This window comes from Harpia harpyja, chromosome 2 (assembly GCF_026419915.1).
Source record: "Harpia harpyja isolate bHarHar1 chromosome 2, bHarHar1 primary haplotype, whole genome shotgun sequence".
Classification (NCBI taxonomy): Eukaryota; Metazoa; Chordata; class Aves; order Accipitriformes; family Accipitridae; genus Harpia; species Harpia harpyja.
Window position 1 is genome coordinate 14,178,499 of NC_068941.1, and position 14,543 is coordinate 14,193,041.

General features: G+C 45.9%; 2 protein-coding genes across 7 annotated transcripts in view; one reads left to right on the top strand and one right to left on the bottom strand.

Annotated features, from left to right (window-relative positions):
• Positions 1-1,198: 1,198 nt before the first annotated feature.
• Positions 1,199-4,754, bottom strand: NDUFC1 (NADH:ubiquinone oxidoreductase subunit C1). 5 transcript variants are annotated; one of them, XR_008239406.1, is made up of 4 exons: positions 4,735-4,754; positions 3,373-3,476; positions 2,463-2,545; positions 1,199-1,764 (listed from the first exon to the last, which is right to left on the bottom strand). XR_008239406.1 is itself a non-coding variant. In XM_052815690.1 (4 exons), coding segments are annotated over exons 1-4 (249 nt in total). In that variant the 5' UTR covers positions 4,327-4,398; the 3' UTR covers positions 1,199-1,763. The 5 variants fall into 5 exon arrangements, 2 of the variants coding, with proteins under 2 accessions (XP_052671650.1, XP_052671659.1); XR_008239405.1 differs by lacking the exon at positions 4,735-4,754 and adding an exon at positions 4,530-4,550; XR_008239404.1 differs by lacking the exon at positions 4,735-4,754 and adding an exon at positions 4,517-4,537.
• A 115-nt stretch (positions 4,755-4,869) lies between these two features.
• The window catches only part of NAA15 (N-alpha-acetyltransferase 15, NatA auxiliary subunit), a 41,516-nt gene continuing 31,842 nt past the window's right edge, over positions 4,870-14,543 (top strand). For both annotated transcript variants that reach the window (XM_052815666.1, XM_052815675.1), the window contains exon 1: positions 4,870-5,368. In XM_052815666.1, the coding sequence (XP_052671626.1) occupies positions 5,315-5,368 (54 nt within the window). In that variant the 5' untranslated portion in view covers positions 4,870-5,314. The remainder of the gene's footprint in view (positions 5,369-14,543) is intronic.

Genomic DNA, 14,543 nt, shown 5'->3' on the forward strand with positions numbered 1-14,543 from the left:
GCCCGGGCGGCGGCGGAGGCTGCGGCGCCAGGGTAGGACGTTCCTTGCCGGAACGCAGGCGTGAAGGCTGCCGCGCCGGGCACCGCCACCGAACCGTCAGCTGGGAAATTCCGTCCTCCAACAGACTGCGGTGGCAGGAATTACCGAGAACCCGGCAGACCCAGAACATGAGGAAAGAGACCAGGGACTGCGCTTACCGGCGGTGGGGGGAAAGATGGTGAGGAGCGCACCACTGCTTTACTAAAATAGAAAGTTCTCCCAGAGCGCTCCTTTCCCAACAATGCCTGGGAAAAGATCTGGAGAAATGAAGTAAATTCACAGCAAAGGGCACTCGGGTTAAACACTAGGAGAGGGGACTTCAACATTGAGAAAGCAAATCGCCGCTGTTAAAAGTCACGGGCCTCTCGGGGTCAGAGCTGTGCAGCTGCCCTTCCCCTCCCCGCATAGTTAGACAGCTGCCCGCTGTTACTTGTCCCTTCTCTATACATAGCTTTGGTGTTCCATCAATGATTATTTAATGCCATATGCTGCCGATTGTCATTATCCCCTTTTTCCGTCCTTCGTCCTTGACTGACCTTGATACACAAAGAGAAGGCAAAGGCATAAGCGCTCAGAAGGCAGCACGTGCGCTGCAGACCGATGTCGGCCACGCGGTCTCACCACTGAGGTTGCAGGCACCTTTCAGGCAGCGAGCAATTCCGAAAGCGCAGCCAGGGGAAGGCCAGCCTCTCCTCCTCCATGACAGAGGCACCTGCCCTGGGCAAGGCACCGCACACGCTCCCCCTCTACCGCCCTGAACAAACACCGCAGAACTGGCACTAACCCCTCAGAGCTGCAAGAGAGAAAAGCAGTGGTGCCCTGAAGAACCTATGTAATAGGTGCTGAGGAAGGGACGGACTTATGAGCTGCAGGTCAGTTAAACAGTTTCCAAGATTCAAGACAGAGTTTTCATCCTCGCTTTCTGAAAATACAGAATACGTTTGAACTTTGCATGCAATAGCAAAAGCAAAGCAAGCTTCCTTGCAAGGAAAAATAATAAAGACCCACACAGAATTTAGAGGTTGGCCACCTCTGATTTTTGTTGTCTCTGACAAAGCTCCATGTCAGTGCTAGGCAAAGAAAAAAAAATTAAAAAAACAAACAAAAAAAATCAATCCACAAAGTACTGAAGAACAGCAGCAGCACCCAAGGCACTAGATCAAGCTTGCAAACAGATGTGTAACTTTAATTATGGCATCTTTAAGTCACTAGGTCAAGCTCTGAAAGTCTATCCGGTCAAGACTGAGTCGAAAGCTGCTTCTTTGATGTGTGAAGTAGCAAATGCACATTTTGGCATTTGTACAGATTAGTTTTATTAGGTTTCCCATAAATCCCATTCTTGTATTTGCTTATCGCTTATTTTATAAATTTAACAATTAAAATGATAGCGGGGCAAGAGTACACTTCTGGAATATTTGCCGAACTGCCTCTGAACTGGTGTCATTTTGTAATATACCTTCCAGAATAACAAAGAGAGTTTTGAAATTAACATTGATAAACTATGAAACAGGAATGCCACATAAAACAATTTCAGGACCAGCAGAACAAATATAAGCAGCAAGAATAGTCTCCATAAGTTTCTTCCAGACCTTATAATATATTTCATAATTCTGCACATGAAATGTATGAACATATAAGTATTTAGATACTTTGTACTTCTGCTGTGCTCATTTATTTGTAGGACAACTGGTGATCATGTTATTTCTTACTGAGCATACCGTCAACCTAAGAAAGAGAAGAAAAAAAAAAATCTTAGCAACAAGAAAAATAGATGGTTAGAAACATCTCAAAGCATACTATATTTTTAGCTGGAGAGGAATATTTACGGGAAAATAACGACAGCACTACAGGTTTTTCAGTAGCTAGTATAAGGAATTCTGTCATGTGGCATATTAATTGCTGAGGCCATAATCCCCAACAGACATTTTAGCTGGCAGAAACACAATTATGTTTTTTACATTGAAAAGGACAATGACCACATACAATTTGCACTATAATGCAAGTCTATGGGCACTGACTCTTTAATCATTCTTATGTGTAACATACAGGTGAAACTGAGAAAAACGTTTCCCACTGTAGACCTGTTAAAATAAGAAGAGAGGCAAAGATAAGCTATTTTTAGTGACCTTGATCTCCCTGCCACTAAAGCACTTGTAAGGTATTCTCTTTGCGACCTAAATTTATTATAGACACTAAGAGATGTGTTATTTTCCAAGTTTGCATGTCCAAGACAGAAGGCTGCCAATGAAATTGCACACAAATGAATATATAGATCAGTCAGGAATGAGTTATAGCAAAAGCCAAGATGTAAAGTATTAAGGGAAGAAGGCAAGTCAGTCCAACATCTTGATTTCTAACAGGAGTCAAAGATCTGCAGAATTTGTGTTCAGCTGAGTCAAAAGCATCTGTATGTACATACTTACTATGAACATCCTGTACACTTATGTTGTTTCTCTTGTTTTCTTCTTTCGTATTCCATTATATCTTCATTATGCTGCTTGAAAAGCTATAAAATAGCAGTATGTGATAAACAGCTACACAATGCGCAGCTGCAACCAGAGAACAAAAAGATTTCTACAGAATATGAAATTCCTATTATCAGAATGCAAACCAATACATAACTGGGACAATACAGAGTAAATTACTGAATGTCCAGTGAGGCATTTTGTCCACACCTTTTTAATTTTCTGCTGGCCAAGGGGGGGTGTGGTGTGTCCTACTGTCAATCAATCCACCACCACTCCAAAAACGGGGGAAGCCCCAAAGGGAATCCACCCCACCCTGAAAAGTGTTGTCATCATGGGAGTGCTCCTTGACCTGCACATTTCTTCATGAAAGCTACTACACTCTTCTTGCTTTATCAACATCAAGCCTGTGAGTTCTCTGAAACAGGGAACATCTTACATCTGCATTTTGCTCAGGAAAAGGGGGTCTTAATCAATTGACTACAGCTGAAAAACAAGAAGAGAATGCATCTGTAGTCTGATAAACACAACATTATTTAGAAACATCCCTAGAGTTTGTTTTGTTTTTTAAGATCCATTGGGGAAAACAATGTTAAAGCCTGAAAACAACAGTCTTGAAGAATTAATTCTTCTGTCATAGCTGTTTTAAGTTTGCAACAGAGAGAAGCTTAATAAGTTGTTCATTTTTATAAAGAAAAGTGCAAGATAAATTTGGGAAAACATAAGTAATCCACATATCATGCTTCAATCTTGACAGCTGCTATGACCATCCATTACCCCAATCTGCTAAGTAGGTTGTAGTCATTGCATTCAGATCACTATGGTTTGGGAATAGTTAAGTTCAACAAAACCAAACGAAAACACTTACAAGAGCCCACAAGGCAGCAGTGGTGCTAAAAGCCAAGCCAACTCCAAACCAGTTTGGTTGGTCATAATTACGTCTTTTTGCAACAAATGCAGAACGAGTAAAAGCTAAAAAGGCAGAAGGTTACAAACGTGTTAACGTTTTTCGGGTTTAGACTACCAAGTCAGTTACTGACACTCATACAATCAGGAGGAAAAAAAAACCCAAAACCAAACCACAACAACAAAACACCCAAACAGATCAAATTATCGCGTATAAATGGTCCCCATAACACACTCCCTGATCCGAGGGAAAGGAGAGAGGGGGTGCGGCCCTGCCAACAGCTGAAAGCAGTGCCTTTCCCCGCCTCTCTCCCCGGCCACAAAAACCCATACCCTACCCCATTTTTTGCTTGCACCGCCTCTTACTGTCCCCTGCAGAAACCTCCCACCCCCAGGCGTTCCCCCCCCCGCCCACCCCCCGGCACTGCCTTCCCGAGGGGGGCCGGCACCACAGCTGTAAGCGAGGAACGGCGGGTCCTCCCCCCGGCCTGGAAGCAGCACCAACTTAATACCAAAAAAACCCCCAAAACCTAATTGGTTTGTATAAAAAAATAACAAGAGGGACATCGCCACTGCAGCTTGTTTTAATTCCAGGCACGAAGAGAGGAGGACTCCAGCTAACGGGGACGACACCGGCCCCCCCCCCCCCCCCCCCCCCCCCGCAGGCAGCCGAGCTCCCACGGCGCTCGGTCCAGCGGACAGGCCGCGGGGCACCGTCGCAGCCCGCCAACACACAACGCTCTCGGGGCAGAGGACGACGACAGACTCCCACTCGCCTAAACCCCAACGGGCTCCCCGCCAACCCGAGCTCACGGCGAGCCAGGCCCCGCTCTGCCGCCGCCGCCGCCGTCTCACCGAGGCTCGGCACTCCCGCCACCAACCGCAACCTCTCCCCCGCCCTCAGCGCCGCCGCCATCTTGTCGGCTCGACCCGGCTCCGCCCACGGGGAGGGGGAGGAGCCTCCCTGCGCCCCGCCCGGTACCCGCGCGTGCCGCCCCGCCTCTCCGCCCCCCCCAGCGCCGCGAGCGGACGCGCTCCCCCGCACGAGGCCCGGCGGGCCGGCAGCCTGCTGCGCAACGCCCCGCCCCCCCCGCCCCGCCCTTAACTGCGCCTGCTGACGGCAGAGCGCGGCAGCCGGAGCGGGTTGACCTGTCCTCCCCGCGCCTGGAACCGGCTCCGCGAGACCGGGAGGGCGTGGGCAGGGCGACGCCTGACCACCCCCCCGCCCCTTTCTGCCGTACGCCCGCGCGCGCGGAGAAGGCCCTGCCCCACCCCCCTCAGGGCTAATCCGTGACGGCGCTGCGCGGGCGACGGCCTGACGTACAAGCACGGGGTTAGGGGCAGGGACACGCAGGGCTGACTCAGCGGGCGGGGCGGGCCGGGCCGGGGCCGGGCCATCCCCGGCTCGGCTCGGCTGGGCTCGGCTCGGCTGGGCTCGGCACGGCACACCAGGCGGGGGGGCGGGGCCGGCGCGGGGTCGCGGCGCATGCGCGGGGCCCGCCGTGACCCGGCTGGGGAAGCCCTCCGCGGTGGCCATTTTGGCGGCGCTTCTCTCCGGCCTGCTCAGTTACCACGTGAGCCGCCGCCCGGGGCTCGGCTCGGCGCGGCGCGGGGCTTGCCCGGCGCGCAGACGGCGGCCGGGAGGGGCCGGGCCCTCGGCCGGCGAGAGCGTGTCCGTTTGAAGGAGGGAGGGAGGACGGGCGGGTGGGGGGGGGGGGGTGGCGAGGCGGCGGTAGCAGCGGCGGCAGCCAGGCTCCGGCGGGGAGGCTCCCGGCAGCGGCGAGCGAGCAGCGGGGACGGGACACAGCCCGCCCGTCCGCCCCCCCACCCACCCACCTCCCTCCCTCCCCGGAGCCCCTGCGGCGGCGCCGGAGCCAGCGGCGGGAGCGGGAGCGGCGGGGAGGATGCCGTCGGTGAGCCTGCCGCCCAAGGAGAACGCGCTCTTCAAGCGCATCCTGGTGAGTGGCGGGGCGGGAGGCCCGGGGAGGTGGAAGGCGGCGGCCCTCCCCTCCTCCTTGCCCCGGCTCGTTCCCCGGGCTGGCGGTGGAGCGGAGCCCCGGCGCCGCCCCGCGGGCCCGGCGCCGCCACCGCCCCGGCCCTTGGCGGCGGCCCGGCCGCCGGCTCCTTCCTGCCGGGGCAGGCCGGGCCGAGGGGAGCCTGTCACCCTCGGCCCGTCCCGGCCGGGCGTGGGGCCGGAGGAGCGCCGGGGGGGGGGGGGGGGGGGGGGGTGTGCAGCCGCCTCTCTCGCCCACCCGAGCCGCTGCCCGCCGGCGGGCAGAGCCGCGGGGCCGTGGCCGGGCCCGAGGGGCTGCCCCGTGCCCCAGCGCTGGCCGCGGCGAGGCACTCCAGCGGCTCCGTAGAAGTACCCCCCGCGGCCGCTTCACTCGTCGGGTTGCTGTCTGCGGCCGCTCTGCCCAGAGCTTTTCATTTTTTTTCTTGCCTTTTTTTTTTTTTTTTTAATAACTCAGATCTTTGCCGTAGGCAGTGACCAGATTTGTTGGTCGGTGGGGAAGATGGCTTTCACAGGAGGAAGCGGAGAAGGATGAAGGTTTTGAAGTCTTTCCGAAGTTTGACTTACAGCTAACTCTTGTTCAAGTTTGACGATCGATTTTTCTGGGTGGCAGCCGGCGTGTGGATGAAAGAAAGCACAGTGGAATTTAGGCAATAAACCTCGTTTTCAGAATGAGATTAAGAGAGCGTGCAGTCCAAATACCACCAAAGCGTGCACAGTTCAGTTGCGTTTTAAGGAACTTGTTTCAGCTTTGATGCGGTGTTGCAGGAACCTTGTGTTCCTAAGGTCTTGGGGTGAATTGAGAACTACAGAATTACGTTAGTGAGCAACTTCAGTGGATTTATTTAGAAGACTGTTATCTGGGTCAAGCACTATATTGCTTTCTCTCAAAAAAGTCAGTTTTGTCTAAAAATCTTATGTCTTGTTTCAAAGAGGCTTAGACTGCTCTCTTGGATTCTTCCAGAGATCAGAAGCAAGATGAGTACTGTAGTCATCTTGGAGTAACAGCACTTTTACGGCTCTGTAAACTTCTCCCACTTAGAGTGGGGGGGATGAGTGTAGCCTTCTGTCACTTCTCTTTTCAAAATATTTTGTGAAAATTAAATAAATCTGTAGAACTAGAAATCCCTGTGTACAGGTGTCTCATCATGAGACGTGCAGCTTCAGTTGGGGTTAAAAAGTAGATACAGTGAACTGTAAAGCTTACTTCTGGTTTGAAAGATTCAGTCCTCCTTGGGAGTTGGTATGGCCTTGTACCAAGTGTGTAATTTTTGGTGTGTTATGAGCTGGGAAAGTGGTAGCCTTGTTGCTCACTCACCCATATTCCTTTGCATTGAGGATGGCTTGTGTGGTTACAAGACAAAGTGAATCGAGGAGCCTGTCTGTGTTTAAAACTGACTGTTTGGGGGTTTTGTTGGTTTTATATTTTTGTTTTGGGTTTTTTTTTTTTTCCCTGAGCTTGGTGCATGGCTGGCTGAGTATTTCTGTGGGGGGCAGGAACCAAGGGAAGAGTAAGAGTTTCTTTGGAGAAAAAGCTGGCTCAGTGCCTGTGAGTTGGATAAAGCTTCGCAGTTTGGTTCAGGTCAGAAAAAAGAAAGGTGTGCTCCAGTCCAAGCAGATTTCTGTAGACTGAAGGAATTTTAATTTTGTCCTTTTTTTAACTTTAATAAAAATACAAGAGTTTCGGGTACTGGGTAGGCTAAAAGTTATTCTGGCATTTTGATGTTTTCCTGTATCTTGCAGGGATGAGCCTGTGACCATGTAGTCTAGTATTAAGACTGCCCTGTGATTAGGTGCCTTTGTAGCGCGTGGTGAACAGAAAAGGCTTCAAGCTGGTTTTCATCGCACTGAAAATTTGGCTAATGAACTACTTGTCTGCCTTGTTATGGATAATGGCCCTACTTTGTGAAGTTTTGATTAAGTGTTTGACTTGAATTAGTGAGGCATCTTTTAGGAAGTCCCATTTATCAGTGCAAGTCCAAAGGAACATTACTTCCCTACTCCTGTGCCTTTACTCCACCTCTCTCTTCCTGCAGCCTCTCCTCGGTCTTCGCCTTCTTTTCAGGAGACTGTAACCCTTCATTATGCTGTATCCTCTGCCGCCTCTTCCTTTGGCCCATGGGTGGCTGAACAGCAGCAAGAGGAGCTTGAGTCTGTCTGGGCAGTGGGCTCCCTAACAGGACCTCTGAGCCCCCGGCCAGCTAACAAGGTGGTCTGATTGTCTGGCCCTGGTTCGGCACATGCTGTCTCCTGGCCCGGGCAGACCACGGAGTTGTTCCATTGAGCGTGCCTGGATGAGATTTTTTTTCAGCAGATGCTTTGGGAAGCAGCCCAAGCGGTATTGAAAGGATGCATTACCCTTCAAATAGATAATTATTGGTACACAGGCTGTTCACAGAAATATAAAATCATTCACATTCTGATTTTCGTGGAGGTAGTAAACACAAGAGTTAAGTAGGTAACAGCCTTGTATTTTTGTAAGTGAAGCATAAAATGAAAAAAAGCAAACTGATTTTGTGTGTAGGTTCCTGAGGCCTCATTTCTTTGCCATTTTTAAAAAGTATGCCTGTTACACAAATGTTAAATGTTAAGGTCTACACCAAGCTGCCCAGCTTTCCATAGCGAAAGGCAATAACTAGCTTTCAGAGTTTGGGGGCTTTTTGTTTGTTTTGTAGTAAACATCTTACATGATCAGTAAATTTCTTTTGCATGTGGATTTGCTTGCAAACCAGCATTTCCACTTAACTGGCAAATTCTGAGTTCAGAAGCGTGTGCACTTTGCCTTTGCATGTTGCAACACACTTAACTAGACTAACCTCTTCTAGTCACTTTACAGGTATGTGGAGGTTCTAATAGAAACATTTTTCCATTTGAAAGGCATTTTACAGTTTAGTGTTCCTGTAGTACAAAGGGAAAGCGATCTGCATGATTAGTTTGAATAAAAAAAAAAAAATCCACAGGATTATCAATCGCCATTCTGCTTAAACTTGCACTTCCATTAAAAAGAAAGTTTCTAGCTTATATTGTTTTTATAGTTTTAACTATTTGGTGTTAAGCCTGCAGGTAGATATTCCTGTTCTTCTGCTCAAAGTTTCTGTGGAATTTAGAAGAAAAGTGGATTTCTACATTTTTCCCTTTTTGTTTTTGATCCATTTGAACATTTAAAATTGATTGAGTCCGTATAATTCTTTTGGACACATGTAATCTCTAGGCAGACCAGATATTACTCAAGAAGAATTCAGGTGGAGGCAGAGGGAAGGGTAGAATAGCAAACGCAGGAGTTGAAGGAATGGGGAAGTTGACTTTTTGGTACCCAGAAGGCTGAATGCCCTATGAAGTAATGGAAAAAGCAGTTTACTCCATTTTTGCGCTCCCCCCCCCCCTTCTTACTAGCAAGTATAAAACTAGTAGTTGTAGGAAGTAGGAATGGCTGATTTTTTTTTTTATTTATTTTTTATTAAATATAACTGATGAACGTTCCTGGCATTTTGCCAAATTATTCAGCCGCTGTATCTGATCAGGTATGGTTCATCAAATATATTCAGTTTTATTTCACAAATCCCAAAGACAATATTCAATTAACTTTTGTTTGGACGTACAAGTTAAATATATTGAAAATGTATTGAAGAAATACTAAATACAAAGCTACTGGAGGTGCCATGTATTATGTGGAACAGTTTTTTCAGTTCCTTTAAGCAGCAGAGGATAAACTTCTTGGAGTCATGATGTTCTGGCAGAGTAAGATGATGCAAATACTTCTCACCATTGCTAGTGGGCTTAGCCTCTAGCTGAATACAGTTTGAGCGGGCAGAAGTCTCAAGTATTTAAGAAGTGAAACATCGTTGTATTTTATGATGCAAACAAACAATTCAAGTGAGGAACTAAGTGTGTTCAGGCCTTGTTTAAATAATTTTACTGATTTGTAACTCTAGTACATACTGTAGAAGTAGCATACTGAAGCAGCAAGATGCCATGCTGGTCTGGGCTTGTGTGTATTAACGTTGTATGCAGATCAGAGTTTCTCAGTTTGTTCAGGACTGGTGATTATCAGTGGTCTTCATGATGTCTGGAGAGCCATACATCTTCAATGTCTGTATCAGTTACCTTATGTGCTAGGCAGGCTTGATTAGGCATGGCCAGAACCTGTGTCCCCCAGTGGGTTATTACAGTAACCAAGGTGTCTGCTGCAGGAGAGGGGGGTTTGAATTTCACCTTTAGTTAGCCGTTTCTATGGTGATGCTACCGTGCTTGATGGTATTTATCTTTGAGCTGGTCTTCTTTCCATGCTGGCTTTGACAAGTGTTCTACTAAAAGATACAGGAACTTCCTAATGATAAGAAAGCCTATTGAACAGCGTCTCTGCAATGTCTGCTGTAAATATGCCAAGTCCTTCCTGCTGGGCCATCTTCCTATTTCTTCATTCCAGAATCTGCTCCCTGTCCCTCCACTTTCAAACTAGACAGACCTGTGCTGCTCCTTCACTAACACTTCCACCAGCACTAGTCCTTTAAAAATAATGTTCTGTCTTGTAGAAGTTCAGGTGCTGACTTCAAGGTCGCTGAGGTGGCAGACTTGAAAATCTCTTCTTAAGTGATCTTGATTCAAGATTAAAGACCAATTTCCAGAATTTCACTTTTATCAGTAACCAAATAAATTAGCACATTTTGCATGCAATCATTGTTGCATTTGCATGACTGTACAGTAATCAAGTATGCTCACCACTGGAGTTTCACCACATACTATCTCATCTGAAACATGCAATTGCTAACAAGGCTTTTCCAATGTCTTGGCTGATGAGATGTCAGTTGCTTGTTTTTCCTTTGCCAAAAGGAATACCCCGCTTGGCTTTGCCAAAAGTAATAGCAAAAATTATGTCTTGGTTGAAACATTGGAATGGAAGTAAAGAATAGACCTGCTGCTTTAAGCAGAGTCACTGTTCTTGTTTTTCAGAAATATTTCTCAAAGTTGCTAAAGAAATTAATTACTGTTTGAGACTCCAGGATACCATTAAGGAATCACTTGAGCAATACTGCTGTTACTGAAGCCTGTTCACCAAATTAGGCCATTTGTTGTTATTGGGACTGTCAGAAATTGTAGAAACAGGATTCCCTGCTGTAAGTTTCTGAGGAGCGGCATAATTTTGTTCCTTACCTGTTTCAGTTATGAAAATAAAAGACTTATTAATAGAAACACATCCTAATTTCTTCATGGTTGTAAGATCATAGCCGGTCTTGTGTTGTTACAGCTACAGGTACTCTTAGCTGAACCCAGAGTGTTTTTTGTAATGATCCGAAACTAATCTTACTTGGGGCAATGGACTTAATCCAGTTTATGTGGTACTACCCTTTATTTCGGTTAGAATTTGATCAAGTTGTGTTCGTTCCTGTTTTTCAAAGGTTTTCTTAATGAGTTTTTGCTGATTGCACTTTCTGGGCATCTCAAGTTTAAATCTCTCATCCACAGCAGCGCTGTGTCAATGCAACAAGAGTGGTGATAAGGAGTTACGTCTTTTCTGATTTTGCTGATAGGGGATTTAGAGAAAATGAACAATTATTCATTGCCACCCTTAAAACTGAGGTCAATGAGACTTGTTTCAAGGATTTCCGTTTGCTTCTATGATACCACACAATCAAGTTAGCATACCTTGTAATGTTGTAGAACAACCTTTCTTACCTTACTAGCCACGTTTAACTATTTTGCAATGGCTCAGTGCTAGGAGAGAACATCTCGTATATCTTGGAGCTAAGGGTGAAAAGTACTCTGGACATAATACATGGGTAGAAAATGTCAGTAGCCTCGCCATGTGTTTTGGGCTATGTTGCGAGATACAACTGAGTCGAAATGTTCATATAAGTCCAGAACAACCTGTTGTGTGGGCTCCTTTAGGCCTTTTCATGCCATATCTTGGAGTTTGAACTGATTTACTTAGTTGTTTCAAATGATCCTTCAAAACCAAATATATCCCGTGCATACCAGATCTTTTGTGAGGTCCAGTCAGTTTCATGCGAAATTCAGAGGTGAAGCCTGAACATAGGGGTTCCAGGGTAATGGACAGAAGTCCGCTGATCTTAGTTGACATGGCCAAATTCATGGTAATTCTCCCCAAGAAGGAGAGATTAAAGTAAGCAAGTAGTGGCCAATAGAACTGACGCTGAATAACAAATTTTTCAGAAAGAGTCTTGCTTCAGTGAGTGAGAATTTCTAGTTCTACTTCTAGAAGAGCTGTAACTATTTGTCAGCAGCTGTTTCTAGCTGGATTTTGTCAAATACAGGAATGAGGCCAATTCAAAAGCATAGACATAGCATAGATTTTTTTTTTTCCCTGCCTCAGTATTAAATGAAAAGGTACACGTATTTCTTATCTTTTTCCTAACTAATTTCAGTTTCAACTTGTTCTGTTCCTCTGGTTAAATTCTACCAAGCAATGCTAGTAATGAAGGTATCGGTCACTTCCAAAAAGTAAGGTAAACTGTGCAGGAGGATTTCTTCGTCTCTTCAATTAGGCAATTGCGGAAGCTGTTTCTTACATAGAAGGTCTGTTCATTAACACCACAGAGCAATGGAAGAGGATGATTGTTTTTGAATTGACAGCAAAAAATCATGCAAGTTTGCCCCAGAGTTTTTCAGCATTAACATATCTGTAAGGTTTGTGTGGGTTTTTTCAGTCCTTGAGTTTAAACATCTTGTATTTGTCATGAAACTGAATCAGCGTGGTGGAAGCTTTTGCCTAGAGCTGTTGAGCTGTTTGATACGGTTAGTGCTCAAAAGACCCACTAATTCACGGTGAGTAGTTGCTCCTAATGCTTCCAGCTTTCAGAATCTTCTTTACTACATTTAGCTTGAATTAGTGCACCTTAGTGACTTGACCTGATCTAGTCTAGCTGTAGAGAGAGTAACTGTGCTGGAAAACAGCCTTGAGCTGCGCAGTGCCTGGACTTACCATCTTTTAAGTTGCTGCATCTGAACTGTGCTAAAGAAATAGATAGCAGAGTGTCTGAGTGGCAGACATGCATACCATGCATTGTAAGTGCACACCTTCGCTAATGCTAAGGCCAAGTATGCTAACACTTTCTGCTGCCAAAGGTCTTAACGGCATTGTAGTTGCCAACATTGCTACATGATGCCACAAGTGTACCTGTTCATGGCTGCTACGGGGAGAAACTGTGGAGTCTGCTAAGGAGCACGTTTCTGTAGTTGAAAGGATTTGTCCACCTTGATTCTGCTCAAGCCTCACAAACCCTCAGGGAAGAGGATAGCAGAGTGTCGAATCCCTGAATTGTTCTGGCAGAGCAGCCCCGTTCTCCATCGTAATTTCTCCTGGGACTTTCAGATGCAAGTAACAAATTCGCCTGCGCCCATGTGTACATCAGTTGTCCTATCAGGTAACTCTTGTATATGATGGGGCATAGTCTGTGATATATTGCCTCTTATGATGACACAGGCTACGTAACCTGCTGACGAAGAGAGGCTGAGTACAGTGGACTAGCAATGAGAAATTAAGTTTGCATCTCTGCTTTCTCTTGGGGCTGAATCCAATTTTGGTACTCGTTTGGTGAAGAAAATCATATTCTTTGGCTAGTCCATCATAGCATTGAATAAATGAGGATGCTTGCTTTAATGGAGTTACTGTCAGTGAGAAGTGATTTCCTGCGGGATTTTTGGTTGTGGTTTCAGGGTTTTAGTGGTTTTTGGGTTTTTTTGTGGGTTTTTTTAGAGTATTCGAGTTTGCATTTGTTTTAATACAATTAATTGGCAGACATGGGAGTTTAAAACATTGGTGTTGGAGTTAAAAGTGCGACCTGGGAAAATATGTAATCTTAGAAGAGAAAACAAGTTACAAGTTCTTCATATTGTTTTTTGCAAAATTCTGTCTTTTTAGTAGAAATTGCATGCTATTGTTAATGTTCCAGTTCAAAGGGCATAACAATTGGGAATGTGATCCCATCCCACACACCTGGGTCTGGTATATTGTTTTTACTCTCCCCCCACTCTTTCATATAACCAGCTGTGCTGGTCCAAGTAAGAATAAAAAGCAAGCAGTCAATAACACCCCAGTGCTCCCGTTTGTGAGCTTGGGGAGCAAATGGTACCTTCTTTGCTTTGGTACTTATTCTTGAGGAAAAACCTCTAGTTTTGCATGCTTCCAGGTAAGAAGACAAAAGGCAGCTTCTCCTGTATGTTGTTCTCCTATGACTATCTTCAGCTTGCTCATGAGACACTTTTAGGTCTGCTTCTCACCTGCTTAATCAGCTGCAAAATCCAGCCTGGATGGACTCTTATGAGACTTTTTTTACTACTGCAAAGTGGTTTTAAAATGCTTTTGAATCAGCTAGATTGGACATACGCGTCTTCTTAAGTGCCCCTGCTAGAAAGGCAGTTTTCTGCTTTCTGTGTTGTGATCTAGGTGATTTTTTGCTTGGGTTAAGTTGAGTCATACCTAGTGGCAGTGTAAATTCACTGTGCTGTGAAGCTTCTAGTAAGACCTGTGGTAACTCCTGGCATTATACTGAGTTAAACCTGTTGTTAGCTATTGATGTTACTGAACATACAGGACACTTTAATCTGCAGTGTAGTGATTATAAAATGTCTTACAAATAGCAAATTTAAGTTGGGATGGCTATTACATTATTTACTTTGGTTATTAAATGCTTGCAGGACATGAAGACTGCTTTGCGATAAAGAGGATTTGCACTTCTGGAAGTGCATATGTGCAAAATATTTCATGGTAATGGCAGAATCTGGTCTGCCATGTGCTGTGTATTTGATGCTGAGATACATACCTGCATGTCAAAATGCTGCACTTGACTATTATCCTTGCATTTTAGTTGGAAACATATGTACTTGACCATTAAAATGTCTATTTTGAGAGGGAAGGAATATGTCAGAGGCAAAACGTGCTGCCTGCTTACAGGTAGCAAAGAACTAGACAGCCTACTTCTGTACATTTCAAAGTTACAGCTGTAAAATTTCTAAAATGCACTTAAGAAAATGTATTCGCTTATACGATATATAAAGAAAACAATGCTGAATTAAGTTTGGACAAAAGTCATCTCTGTGCTATTGTCAGCAGACCTTAGGAGTCCAACTATAATCAGTAGCATGGCCCATGTGTATAACCTCGT

Bases quoted from the DNA above. Each gene is read 5' to 3' on its own strand.
- NDUFC1 (XM_052815690.1), bottom strand. From the start codon at position 4,326: ATGGCGGCGGCGCTGAGGGCGGGGGAGAGGTTGCGGTTGGTGGCGGGA. The intron at 3,477-4,265 runs GTGAGACGGCGG...CTGCCTTTTTAG, and splicing joins GGCGGGAGTGCCGAGCCTCG to CTTTTACTCGTTCTGCATTT. The intron at 2,546-3,372 runs GTAAGTGTTTTC...GCTATTTTATAG, and splicing joins CTGCTGCCTTGTGGGCTCTT to CTTTTCAAGCAGCATAATGA.